The sequence below is a fragment of the Mastacembelus armatus genome, chromosome 18, assembly GCF_900324485.2.
Source record: "Mastacembelus armatus chromosome 18, fMasArm1.2, whole genome shotgun sequence".
In the NCBI taxonomy this organism is placed as follows: domain Eukaryota; kingdom Metazoa; phylum Chordata; class Actinopteri; order Synbranchiformes; family Mastacembelidae; genus Mastacembelus; species Mastacembelus armatus.
In genome coordinates this window covers 6,171,113-6,184,827 of record NC_046650.1, presented here as the reverse complement: position 1 = coordinate 6,184,827, position 13,715 = coordinate 6,171,113, and the positions used below count along the sequence as shown (strand labels likewise).

General features: G+C 43.0%; 1 protein-coding gene across 10 annotated transcripts in view; it reads right to left on the bottom strand.

Annotated features, from left to right (window-relative positions):
* Positions 1-3,648: 3,648 nt before the first annotated feature.
* kdm6ba (lysine (K)-specific demethylase 6B, a) overlaps positions 3,649-13,715 on the bottom strand; it is an 84,992-nt gene continuing 74,925 nt past the window's right edge. For all 10 annotated transcript variants that reach the window (XM_033325674.1, XM_033325675.1, XM_033325676.1 and 7 more), the window contains 13 exons: positions 9,989-13,626; positions 9,756-9,882; positions 9,304-9,409; positions 8,724-8,929; positions 8,482-8,591; positions 8,328-8,396; positions 8,077-8,225; positions 7,816-7,930; positions 7,514-7,701; positions 7,284-7,425; positions 5,939-6,065; positions 3,985-4,155; positions 3,649-3,810 (listed from right to left, as the gene is read on the bottom strand). In XM_033325674.1, coding sequence (XP_033181565.1) covers positions 3,793-3,810; positions 3,985-4,155; positions 5,939-6,065; positions 7,284-7,425; positions 7,514-7,701; positions 7,816-7,930; positions 8,077-8,225; positions 8,328-8,396; positions 8,482-8,591; positions 8,724-8,929; positions 9,304-9,409; positions 9,756-9,882; positions 9,989-13,626 — 5,166 coding nt within the window. In that variant the 3' untranslated portion in view covers positions 3,649-3,792. The remainder of the gene's footprint in view (positions 3,811-3,984; positions 4,156-5,938; positions 6,066-7,283; positions 7,426-7,513; positions 7,702-7,815; positions 7,931-8,076; positions 8,226-8,327; positions 8,397-8,481; positions 8,592-8,723; positions 8,930-9,303; positions 9,410-9,755; positions 9,883-9,988; positions 13,627-13,715) is intronic.

The following is a 13,715-nucleotide window of genomic DNA, read 5'->3' as shown; positions in this document are numbered from 1 at the left end:
GCTGCTATTGTCTCCGACAGTACAAGCCACACATACTCCAGTAATTACGCTACTTAATAGAATTGTGTAGAATGCACAAGTTAGACATTGTGTATGTCAGCCTAAAACATGAATGAAGAAGAAGCTGTTATTCTAATTTAAAGTTATTAAATGTAATATTATATTAATTCATAAAAATTAAAGTAATTAACTTGTATGTAGAAAAGTAATAAAGTAATTATTTATTTTATTTTGGGGTGTGTGAGAGTGTGTGTGAGAGTGTGTGTGAGAGTGTGTGTGAGAGTGTGTGTGAGAGTGTGAGTGAGAGTGTGAGTGAGAGTGTGAGTGAGAGTGTGTGTGAGAGTGTGTGTGAGAGTGTGTGAGAGAGTGTGTGAGAGAGTGTGTGAGAGAGTGTGTGTGAGAGTTATGGCCGTGGACACAAAAGACTTCCTGAATCTCTGTCTTGGCTTTAGGAGGAATTAGTCTGTGGCTGAATGAACTTCCTGTTCGCCACAGTTCCTCATGAAGTGGGTGGGCAGAATTGTCCAATATGGAGTTTATTTTGTCGTCCAGACTGTCCAGTTCCAGTCCAACAACAGATTTTGTCTTTTTGATCAACTTGTTTAGTCTGTTGGCCTCACCAGCCTTGATGCCACCTCCCCAGCACACAACTGCACAAAACTGTGCGCTCGCTACTACAGACTGAGCGGGTCTCCTGACCGACTGACCAGGTCCAGAAATTCAGACACTTGAGACCTCAGGTGTTGCAGGACCAGTTAAGTGCCTAAGTTAAGTTTCCATAACTTAGGCACCTTTTTGAGCCTCAGAGAGAGGTTGAAGAGTCTCTGAAAAACCTCTGCAAACTGTCCAGCACACACCTTAAGTATTCTGGGACTGATCTCATCTGGTCCTTTTGCTTTGTTGGCCTTTAGTTTGGATAGTTCCTTCCTCACCTGTTCTGTGGCAAAGGCTGGGCCTGTGTATTGTGTTGATGAGGAGTCAGATGAGGGCAGGGGAGGAGATATTGGAGGTGAGGTATACTTCAATGTTGTATGGCTGCTGAGAGAGGAGATGTGGGCATTGGGGAGGCAGCATTGACAGATATGTTTGTGGAGGGATGTGAAGAGACCCCAAGGCATCAGCTAAGGTGGTGGAGGGAGGAGGGATGGTGTGTGAGGACACTGGGTCAGAGTAAGAAGCAGAGGTGGTGTCAAATCTATTAAAGAACAGGTTAAGTTCATTAGCAAACTTTGAGTCTCCCTCTTGTAGCCAGTCAAATGGCTAAATATCTTAAAGATTATAGCTAAAAAGCTATACTCTTTCAAGTGGTCCCCCCAAGAGAACCTGGACCTCAGTAAGAGAACCTGCTTGGAAGAAACAGATGTCAGCACCACATCTGGTCTCAAAGAGCTGTGGTCGTGGCTGGTCTCCAGCCCTTACAAAGACAATTTTCTTCTGCTTATGTACATGTTTGTTTTTGTGACCATAGCTTGTCCTGCTTTGCTGGAGGTCACTTGATCTGATGTTGGTGGACTATTCTGGCTGGAATTGGAGTGTTGGGCACTAGGAAGTTGTGGGCTTGATGGTGTATTCGGGCCGGGCTCCTCTTGTGTCTCACCAGGTGTTAGTCCTGTGTGCTGTGCGTGAATTTTTAGGCCCCTTTCGTTCTTAGACCGTGTCACAGTTGCATCTACTAATCATAATCGATAGTCCATTTTCCAAGGTCGTCATTATTAAGTCTGTCCTGATCGGGTGCTCGTCCCATCCCCATTCCCATCCCCCCTCGGGCAACCCTGAGGGTAATTCAGTGAGTTGATCTGTAGCTTGCTTGGGTACTTCCTTACGGAAGCTGCAGGTTCGGCTGCTGCCCTTGGTGCCGTCTCTTCATGCTGTCCCTGTCTCTGCATTTGTCACTACTCTTGGTGGTCACCCTGCCGGTTCCTGGGACTCACTGGGCAAACCAGTTGAACAGTGCACAGATACAGCCGTTGATGCGTCGATACACATCATCGGTGACGTATAAATGTTACCACATAAAATAATTAGTTGGTTTTATTTTTTTATGGCATGTGTGGTCAACTTGTTTAAGGTTTATATTTTGACAAGATATTGAAAACAGACCTTTGTTAAAATCAGATTAATCAAAAACATAAAGCTTAGTTAAGTGTTAGGGAGGACTGTGGTGAACCTCTGACTAATGAGATTCAATGAAATTCAAATGAAGTCCATGCTTTTGCATTATCAAAAAGCGTTTATTAATAGTCGTAGTAATGTCACACAAATTCACAAGTGTTTAAGACATGTCTGGCTCAGTTTGGTGTGTGTGTGTGTTTGCAGGTATGTCTGTGTGAAGTCTCTAAACAGTGCAGTTATAAATAAATGACCACAAAGAGAAGGAAAAGGTTAAGGTATATTGCAACAGGAAAAATAGATTTCTGATTTTAAGAAAACAGGGAAAAAAAAGTTGTTCAAAGAGAACGTTTAGCACCATCTATCCTGTTATCATATTCAACAGATAATATCATAAAATCATTCAAATCTCATCTAAAAGCCCCCTACATAATAAAAAAAAACATTTCTCAAAAAACCCTTTGGAAAAAGTTTTTTTTTTTTCCCGTAAGTATACAAACACAGCATTCCATTAGTCATTTTCTCTACGTGAGCAGTGTTCCTATCGTCTACAGGAAAGGTGGATTTATATTTAAGATAAAGATATCATTTAATATATATCAGGAGAAAAAAAAAAAACAGGCATGGGGAGAGGCAAGCACCAGAAACAGCAACCTCCACACACAAGCCCCACATTTCAGTTCTTATAGAGCCAATTGGTCACCATAAAAAATAAAAAAATTGCAAACTTGTACAACCCTATTAAAAAAGGGGAGAACATTGATACCCAATAAATAGAGGAAACCTTTTAAATTAATGTACAATGCCAAAAAAAAAAAAAAAAAAAATCAGGAAATACTAAATCTGCATACCGAAAAACAATCAAAAGTACAACACACAAACACCAGATGACAATGATTTTTTTCTTTCTTTTTTCAAAGAGAGTTCATACAGAGATGAAAAAGAAACTGTGTAATCTCCAGAGAAGATAAAAGTATAATTCATAAAAACACAAGATTTACAGCACATAAAAAATTCTAAAAAACCCGAAAATGAAATCCCACCCAAAACATTAGTCGTTAAAACCCGTATGTTTTTGAAGCATTCCAACCAACTGTATCTTTTAAAATTCTTAATGCTTTAGAAAAATGTTCATATCTCTATTATTAGTATTTTTCATTTTCTCTCTTTTCTAAATACAAGGCCAATGTGGTATATATGTAGGCTGATCTAGTTTAGAAAAACAAAACAATAAATTATTTTAAAAAAAGACAGCACCCCACAAGTTTTTCCAAACAGCATGTACAAATTTCAGTATTCAAGACAACAAAAATGTTCATTCTGGTACTGACAGGAACAGGCCATTGAAATTACTACGTCCACAGTTCAATGGCAGCACCAACTGCCCCCTGGTTATCAACTTCATTGTTGCCAGGTTTTCTGGTTAAAAGCACCATCTGAGAGTAAACTGGTGTTTTATTGGCGGCTTGGTATTTATTTCTGTAAACAGTAATGATAAGTAAACGTATTCAACTGGCTGTTCGGCAAGTATTAGCAGTAGTAGTAGTAGCAAAAATGATCTTAAATAATGAAAGGGTTTTTAAAACCAAAGTGAAACTGTCTTTTTTTTTTTTTCCTTTTCCTTTTTTTCCTGGCTTGCAGGAGTTTTGGTTATGGCTGAGGAGACGAAGGAGGGGATCTCTGTCACCGGGAGGAGGAGGCCTGGTAAGACGAAAGAAAAACAAAAAAAAACACAAAGGAAAAATCATGTCAGTGACAAAATGTTTCATTAACCTGTTTATTATTTCAGGTCAGAAATTAACGTCCAGCTTCTTGGAGATGGATGGAAACAAACTAAAGCAGCAAAGTGGGGAGAAGAGGTAAGTTGGCACTCACCAGACTGAAGGAGTCGTATACATTCATAAGCTCCTCTATGCGGTACTGCTCCAGCACCACGACGTTAGTCAGGTTAGGGCTCCGCTGATGTGCACAGTCCTCACAGTGAACCACATACATCTTCCTGCTGTTGTTTTCACTCGTCACAAACAACAAATCGAACACCTCCACCTGTGGCGGATGAAAAAAACAAACAGGTTAAACAAATATTGAGGGTGTAGCTGTAGAAATAACACTGGTCTACAAGGACAAAGCCTCAGTAAGTAGCTAAATCTGACCAGAATTGGGCCTCGATAGGAAAATTAAGTCCTGAGCGTTAATTGGCTCCGGTTTCCAAGATACGGCTTCAGGTCAAAATTGCATCAAAATAATTCAGAATTAGAAGAGGGGTGTCCAATTATGCTCCATAACCTTTCTGCAAAATGTGATATAGCAATGAGAATGATGCCACACCAATTACTATTTGAAAAACTGACCGAATTGTGGGTGGGTTGGTCCCATTGCTGTGTAGTTTCCCAGACTATTAAGGTACAACCTCAGAATTATACAGTTTTAAAGCTTAATGTGACTAACATCAGATAATTACAGAATACAAGCTCTAACATCTGATTAAATGACAAGGCTCCATCTCTATTCAGTATCTAAATGGCATTTTTTGGCTTGCACATTGCCAGGACACAGATTACTGCTGATATGTCAAAAAGGCATTATCTCATTATCTGGCCAAGACAAACGGACTCTGCAGAGCAGAGATTATTTCGGTAGCTTAGAGATGAACAGCACCTGTTCTCACATTTGGGCTTTTGATACACAAACTAATCAAAACATCTATTTGGTTATAGGTTAATTGTGTATTATCTTGTATTGATTATCACGTTCATAAGCTTCCATATGGTATAACAACTGTTGCTGTGTCCTAATTGTCTGAGAATTCAAACCTAGAAAGCAAAGTGGATAAACACATCCGGACCAAAACCTTGACATTTGCTAAGACCAATGAAGTGACAGTTAGGTAATAATCTTCAGTGTCAAAGTGAAGATACATTTGTAAAATTTCATGTGATACCATTTTCATTGTTTTACCGTGTTTTGTCGAGAGGTTCTGAGGCATCATGATCATCAGACACCCCCCTCCCTTGTAGGCAAATATATTTGCTTGTGTATAGATCATTATAAATCTTTATAGTGAAATATCTTGAAAACCTTGGCCAACCTGCACTTTTATCACCTGTTTTCTAATTGATCTAATCTATATATGTAAGAATTCGGCAATGCACGTCTGCTTGTTGCTATGCCTACCACAGGCTAATTTAGACTATGATTAGTACAATTAGAAATGTGACTTATATATGTTGCCTTTTTCTGTTCAACAGGCTGTTTTTGCTAAAAGTGACTTATAGTCTGGAAAATACAGTATTTAAAAGTACCCAAACATATTGCTAGGTGCACATGCACAGATTGCTTTACGCACATGGCTCGTGTTTCTTGTGACATTCTGAGAGTATTTTCTCACATTCACCAAGGTATGCTGCATTTAAGGACAGGTAGACAAGTGTGTGTTTGATTTTTGGTGGCAAACAGTTTTATCTCTTTGGAAGAAAGCCTGAAAATGTAACATGATCCATGTTTGGCCGGTGATCTGTGCACATGTACCTAACAATCCCTGAATATATTTTAATGAACTACACATGGAAAGTCATTTTTGCACATTTTAAAATCGTGGCTATATTTTTATATTCAGTTAAGGGCCTGAAAATCACAGAATATGCATTTTAAGCTAAATTACATCCATATTTAATCATCCAGGTCTAGGTAGAGCAGAAGTGCTAACACTAGGCTGAGTTTGCTTTGTGAATTCAAAGCACCACAAACTAATGGTGAGGGAGGAATGGGTACGTAATTATTGGGGAACAGTGTAGAGACAACGTTGATTCAGTAAGTGAGAACTACTAACATCACACTCGTTGCAGTAGTAAGCAGGCTCGTCCTTGACTCGACTCTGATATGAAATCTTTTTGCCTTCAGCCACCAGCTGGTCTCGTAGGATCTGGATGTGCTTCATGGACTGCAGCAGGCAGTGTCTGGATCGAAGGTAAGTGAAGAATGTCAATATAAAATTGTCATCAAATTGCACTCTAAACATTTAGTCAATTTCGCTACATACAATCTCAGTTAATGTATTGACTTTGATGAAAGCGTTCTGCTTTTATGAGGATTATGATTACAATGTATTAATGACCTTTGGGGGCTGTAGGGTTGGGCTACTGTTCAATAGTTGAGGTTTTTTAAGATTTTGTCTACAGACTGCAGTTCAACAACTCCACTACGGGAGTTTTTGATGTTTTTAATTTAAATGTGCCCGTGAAACAACACGACCTTTCCATTTTGATACATACTCTACCTCACCATACTCTTTTGGGGTCAAAACTTAAATAGAAATGCAGTCTGTCAGTCCTCTCAACAAGGCGGATCCACACTGAGGCAAAGAGTATCAGGCAATCAGAAAGAAGACCTTAGTGTAGTATAGCACACATCAAACATGCAGAGTAAATCTTTGCATCTGCTAAGATCATGGTTTGAGGTGTAGTTATGTTGTCTGCAGGGTGGTGTGTGCACAGCAGTAGCTTGTTGAGGTTCTGTTAGGTCTCAGTATATATATGCTGCCCATTTACAGAGCAGAACCTGTTAATATATTTGTGGTTAATGTTGCAATATTGCAGTTTACTTCCTTATTTTACCACCTGGATAACAAGCTGCTGGTATATGTGCACTATCCTGCAGACAGCATAACTATACCTCAAACACTAATCTTAATGCAAGTTACCCTGAGTCCTGCATGCTCTATGAAGGTGAAAGAGTAATGTTACTTTGAGTCAAGTTTCGTCATACTGTCTGAGACTACAAGCTCACCAGCAACAGAACTCATGTAGCTGATGAGTTGACTCTAATTTTAATTATAAGTAAAGCAGGCAAAGAGTACCAGGGACAGGGTGGGTCATGCCAGATGCAGGTGGGGATCTGCCTTGATGAGGTTTGATAGATTGCATTTTTACTTTGATTTGACACCAAAGGAGTGAGGTGACAATGTAAATGCAACAGACTGGGGCCACTGTTTTGTTGGCACATTTGAATTGAGATCAAGGGTCATAGGTATTCATTCCAATTTATTGGCTGTGTGGACATCTGTCAAATTTATCTACAGAAACTAAATATATAACCTTAATGAAGGCAGGAATAATTGCAGGAGTGGTTTAATTTAACCTTGATAATCATCAACTCTGGCAACTGACTTTACTCACTTGATCATCTTGTAGGTGTCTGGGTCAGTGATCTTGATATTGCGGGCCAAATTCCACGACACATGAATCATGGGAACAATGGACTTGACCTTCTTTACTTCATTCCACTCGAACCTTTCAAGGGCCAGCTGGTACTGGTAACCTGTAGACACACATGAAACAATGTTGGAGAATACAAGTTTCCAAAAATATTCTTTCTGTGTTTGATCAGTAGATGGCACCCTCCTTACCACTTAGTGGTCCAACGTTCCAAGCAATGTTGTTGCACCAGCCCACGGCCTGAACCCAGTGAACTGTTCCAGCATTGATCCACACCAGGTCCCCAGGGCGCTGGATGAAACGATACACTGGGATGTTGGCATTGTAGAGGTCCTCCAACACTGGCCACCAGGACCCTGTCAGGTAGTCCACTCCATGTCTGGACACATGAAATAAAAGCAACACTGTGTAAATAATGGTGTAGTTATACTTTTACAACTTATACATGATCCAAGATACAAGCTGACATTCTCAGAGTTGTCTGTCTACTCACTTCTCACACAAGTCGTTGATAGCCTGCCAGTAGTTATCATGGACAGAAAACCACTCACAGTCTCCAGGACCGATGTTGATGTTCACAGAGCAAAAGTTGTTGTTCTCCTGGTGACCTTTTAAGGACAGAGGATCATCAGTCATATTTAATGTCATTACATCTTTGTTTAACAAATAATCAACTTGTGTTGCAGTGCTAATGCTGATTGCCCAAAAGTGCATCCTTTAAGCTAACAGAAGGGTGTTTGTTAGTATGCCTTACCTGGTGTCCGGCTCCCTGGAACCTTCATGTAGAGCTGGACAGTGTTCATGCCCAGGATTGTATGTCCCACATGGCTCAACATGTTTCCACTGGATGCTACACGCATAAAAGCTGGCAGCTTCTGCAGTTCCTGTAGCTGGGACTTCCACCTGAGCACACAGATAGGAGGTTAAAGCTCAACTTTCACTGAGGGATGTGTGAGGATTTGCTATGAGAACACCTTTGTTGAAGGATGTGTTGAAGTTGCTCACCTTTTGGGATCTGAGAGGTCAATGTTGGTGCCAAATTTGATGATCTTCCCTACTGGTTTCTGCTCACCACTGGGGATGTGAAATGGATTCAAGCATTACTACAAATGACAAATGGAGATATTTTTTTAGTAAATCTTTAGTTATGTGTATTTACCTGCTACTTTCTTTAGAGCCGTCTTTAATAGTAATATCACAACTGTTGGACTGCTTCTTTTCCTTCTCATCATCCTCCTCCTCTTCCTCATCATCGCTGCCTTTCTCCTCCTGAAGACACAGATCACAGCATATTTATGGATTGTAGCCCAGAAAGCAAAAAACAGGAATCATGACCTCTTCACCCGATGCACTGAATTGGATGGCGAACTAGGACTATGTATGTATGTATGTGATCTATACCTGTAAACTCTCTTGGAAGCTGGATGCCTGGTACTGGGCATACTTGGCAATGGTTGTGTGGGACCGGCTGCTCTCACAAGGCCATGTCTGACCCGTCCCACTGGGGTCCCAGTTCTCATCAGCAGGCTGTTGCACCTGGGTCCTCACCTCCACTGCCTGTTCTGCATTGGCTTCTACCAGTGACTTTGTAGAAAACAGCCCCAGGTCTAAAAAAGATTGAGACTGACTATTAGGGACATACGTGGTAACTTACTGCAGTAAAGTAAAAGAAGTGATGACACATATACTGGTATTATCATGGAAATATTGCACATAAATAGAGATCTATTTAAAAATGAGGCAAGTAGATTACACTAAGTATTAAAATGATCCACTCTGTTGTGAAAAGTATTGGAACCTCCTGCAGTATCAATTCATTTGAAAGAGAAATTCAGTTCCTTTTATCTAGCTTTAGAACTTAAAAAAAATAATCAGATCACATTTTAGATCACATTTCTAAACGGTTCACGATCAAATACCTCTGAGTTTTGCATGTAAATAAATTTGATATGCTACCCAGTCACTTTAAGTGTGAACTTACTGAGTCGTAGAGATCCAGCCAGGCCTCTGATGACAGTGACAGGATTCTTGGAGTCTGTACAGAACTGCAGCAGCACAGGGGAGAGGGCATCCCTCTTACTTTCCAACTACAGAGAAGAAACTTTAGTGAGTCCATGGCAACATTCGTCTTTATGCACAGTGAATCATCACAAGAGGGCAGCACAGGAACGTCTAGGGAGATCTAAATGTCAGCTGTCTACAGTGTGCAGCAAATAAATATGCAACTTCATGTTCTGCTGCTTTAAATTTGGCAGTATTTGTACACTTTTTAAAAAAATAAAGTAGCTTCTTACTTTTCCTTTGTTAAATTTGGTGTCATACTTCCAGCTAAATTCTTTTTACCATGGCATATAATCCTAGATACAACATAGACTTCCTATTACTAGCAGATAAAAATCCAAAATGGAATATGTGGCGCACATGGTGACGTACATAGATACTTGGTGTAGGAGGGTTGAGTTTCTCTCTAGGAATGGGTTCCCCTGAGGTCAAGATGGGTTTTACAGAGAAGGCTGGGAGCAAGTAAGATTCTCTGAACTTCCCTTTGATTCTGGCCCCCCTAAAACAGGAAAATAGATCATGTTGACATATGCAGACATAAAGAGGCACTTGTAAAGATTAGTAAGCTAAAGGGCCAGGGAAGTCTTACTCCTGAGTTTACTTACTTGCAGGACCTAATAATTTCACTGGCAGTGTTCTTAATGCTGATGTCTTCAAGTGGGATTCTCTTTTCTTCTACTTCAGAGGCAATGAATGTCTCCCTGTCCCCACTTTCTACTTTAATCAGTCGAATCTTCAGCTCCTTAGGTGGCCCGTCTGACAGTGCCTTCAGTTTCAATAAATCTGTAGAACCTAATGAAGAACCAGATTCAGAGGCTTGTTTGCGCTCCAAGGATCTTTCTCCAGAATTCACTGAGGTCCACTCTGCATGATCCCCTTCACTGCTGGCGCCGGCAGCTGATGCTTCCTTGCGTTTCTTTTTATCTGTGTCGTGGCTCTTCTCAGACCCCTCTTTGCTTTGGTGGTTAAGGTCACTAAGAATTCTGCGGTCCTTCTTCTCTTTATGGATCTTGCCATCCTTGTGCCGCTTGTGGCTGGAGCTAGAATGGGTGGAAGATGATGGAGAAGAGGAGGAAATGCTCATCCCCTCTCTCTTTTCTCTATGCTTCTTCTTTTCTTTCTTGTCTTCATGCTTCCTGCTGCTACTGTGGCTGTGACTGTGTTTTCTTTTCTTCTCTTTCTCCCTGTTTCTGTCTTTATCTCTGTGTTCCTTCACTTTCTCAGGTTTGTGTCTTTCTTCCACTTTGCCACGACCATCAGTTTTGTCAAGGCAGTTCTTGTTGGGCAGAGACTGTCGACTAAGCATCACCTCACAGCTCTTGCCCAATTCTCTCAGAGAGGACTCTGAGATGGTTGTCAAGCGTGGCTCCTCCCTGATCACCCTAATAGGCTTTATGATAGAAATACTCTTCTTTTTGATGTTTATCATTTCCTCTGTTGTTTCTCCATCATCTCTCCAGCTATCTGCGTCCTCTATTTTGAGTTTTTTGTCTTCCAGCAGAGGAGAAGGAGAGGACTTCTGTGGTGGAACAGCTGGACTGAATGGTGGATGCGTTGAATCTGATGTTGGGGAACTGCCTTGCTGCTGCTGCTGGCAGATATCGGGGCCCAGTGACAGTGAAGAAGAATATTTGACCCCAACCAAAGCGGAAGGAGGGGGTCTCCCAAAAGGCCCACCGCGGTATGCATACCTCTGGCTCTCTAGGACAGCTAGGGATTTAAACATGCTGTTTACACCTGTTTGGTGGAGGTGGGGTCTTTGGGGTGGTGGAGATGGGGTCTCAGAATCCTCTTCATCGTCATCCTCATCAACCTCACTTTTAGTCTGCTCAGGGAGACCATAAAGTTTAGCCAGGTCACTGTGGCGGTAATTGGTGTTTGCTATTCCCATTCCTATGTCCACTGAGTGTTTGGAGACATTTGGAAAAGGTTTAAGATATTCCTCATCCTCCTCATTGAGAGAAGATGTCCGACTGCAAGGGGATGCCAGAGAGCCTTGGCGGCTGAGCACAGGAGGGCTAGCATGGGGGTTGGATCCAAAATCTTCCTGGTTGGGCTGATGCTTGGTTGCTGGAATGAGATCTGGGGCACACAGGTAGCTCTTGATAGGCTGGACACTAGGAGGGAAGTTGTCAAGCAGTCCTTTAGACCCACTCTTCTCACTGTTATACATCTCCTCTTCTTTTTTGATGGATTCATCCAGCATGGCCATAATGTTAGCCAGACCATCGGGGAGCAGTGTAGACAACTCAGAGGGCTCCTCCTCAAACTGTGCACTGTCAGAATCGGTGCTGCAGCCGCTGGCACTTTCCAGACCACTTCCTGTTGCCCGCTTAGTGAGAATTCCCCCTGTGGAGCTGGATGTGGAGGATAAAGGTGGTGCTGGAGGGTTTTCCCTGGGAAAAGCCTGATACAGCTTGGGGGGCTCTCTAAGTGCCAAGGTGGGGAGAGAGGATTGGCTACTCTCTCTCTCCCTGGCTGAGTCTTTGGGTTGGCTGGGTGCGGCTTGCATTGCCGGGGGCTTGTTGGGGTATACTGGCTGGTTCATCCCTGAGGTATTGTGTGTTGATGAGGGGCTGAATGTCGTTCCGCCATTGTTGCTCCACATCTCCCTCTGTCTCTGCTTTTCTCTGGCATAGTCAGTCTGAGGTGTAAGAGGAGGCGGCCGCAGTCTTTCCACAGGTGTACTGTGAGAGGGAGCCTGACTTGTTGGACAGGGAAGTACGCCACCACGGCTTAGCCAGGGGTAGGGGGGGGAAGACTGGGAACTCGGGGGTGGTGGACCTGAAGGAGGTGCAGCAGCAGAAGCAAGGCGAGGAGGTGGTGGGCGTGTTGGGGAGGTGTTGCTAGAGAACAGTATCTCCAGATTTTCAATAGCGGTCTGCTCTTTGCCTTTTGTGCTGTACATGTCCTCCTCCCTCTTCTGCTCAATCCTCTTTTTCTCCTCCTCTTTCCTTTCCAGCTCTCTTTGTTTTTTCTTTTCCTGCTCCTGTTTCTCTAATTGTCTCTTATTTCTCTCCACCCTCTCTGCTTCTCTCTTCTTCCTCTCCTCCTCTTGCCTCTCCCACTCTCTCCTCTTCCTTTCCCGTTCCTTCTTTTCCCATTCTAGCTTTTTCCTCTCCTCTTCCATTCTCTCTGCTTCCCTCCTCTTTCTTTCTTGCTCCTGCATCTCCCATTCTCTCCTCCTCCTCTCCTCCTGCTGTCTCTCCAGTTCTCTCTTTTTCCTCTCCTCCTCCAGCCTCTCTGCTTCCCTCCTCTTTCTTTCTTGCTCCTGCATCTCCCATTCTCTCCTCCTCCTCTCTTCCTGCTGTCTCTCCAGTTCTCTCTTTTTCCTCTCCTGCTCCTTCTTTTCCAGCTCTTTCCTCTTCCTCTCCTCTTCATGCCTTTGCCTCATCTCCCATTCTTTCTTCAGTCTCCCCTCTTCTCTTATCTTTCTCATGTGCTCCTCTCTAGCCCTCTTCCTCCTTTCCTCAGCTTGCATGTGTCCTTCTAGCTCAGCATCAAGCTTGTCTAGAGCCTCTTCAATGGACTGGGGGACAGCGGTTGGAGCTGGCGGACAGAGCTGAGACTGAGAGAACATCCTTGTCGATGCAGAATCTGGCTGATGAGGATTGGATGGCTGAGGGGCAGAGATGCCAGTGGAGTGACGAGCTGGGCTAGGAAGTGGATTTGAAACTCTGGTTGTTATTACTCCAGTGCCTGCTCTCTGGAGCCCTGAAGAAAAAGATGAGGAAAATGTAGGAGATTTCGCCAGGTCATCTTGGACATAGTCTGATGTTTTGCCCTTTATGGGGTGGGACTTGGGTTCTTGCTGCTGTCGTCTGGGTGGCCACTGTTGGCGACGCTGGTTTGCAGTGGGAGTTTGGCCTCTCTCAACACCTGGCTGCCGCACAGCATCCAGCTGAGAGGTGGGGCTACTGATGCTGGTAGAGGTTCGGGGTACTGAGTCTTGGCCTCTTTGCCAACTGTTATTTTTGCTGCTGTTGTTCAAAGAGTAGCCAGTAGGGGGTGATGTGGTGGCTGTGGACACAGCAGCCATAGATACACCACCAGAGCTGCTTCTGTTGCTATAGCTGCCTACAGAGCAGGAGGCCTGGGATATGGGGACATTTGCAGTAATGACAGGTGTTTGGGTGGAGCTGGTTGGGGGCAGAGGAGAGCTGACATGATGGTGACGCTGGGAGGGAACCCGATTATCCACGACCTGATTGTGGCTCTGCTGGCGCTGAGGTAGCAGTGAGTCCTGAAGAAACACATACAGAACAATTTTCAGTTACAATGATCACTATCTAAACAACTGGGTAAGCAGTTCAACTTTAAGCCTGTTCAGTT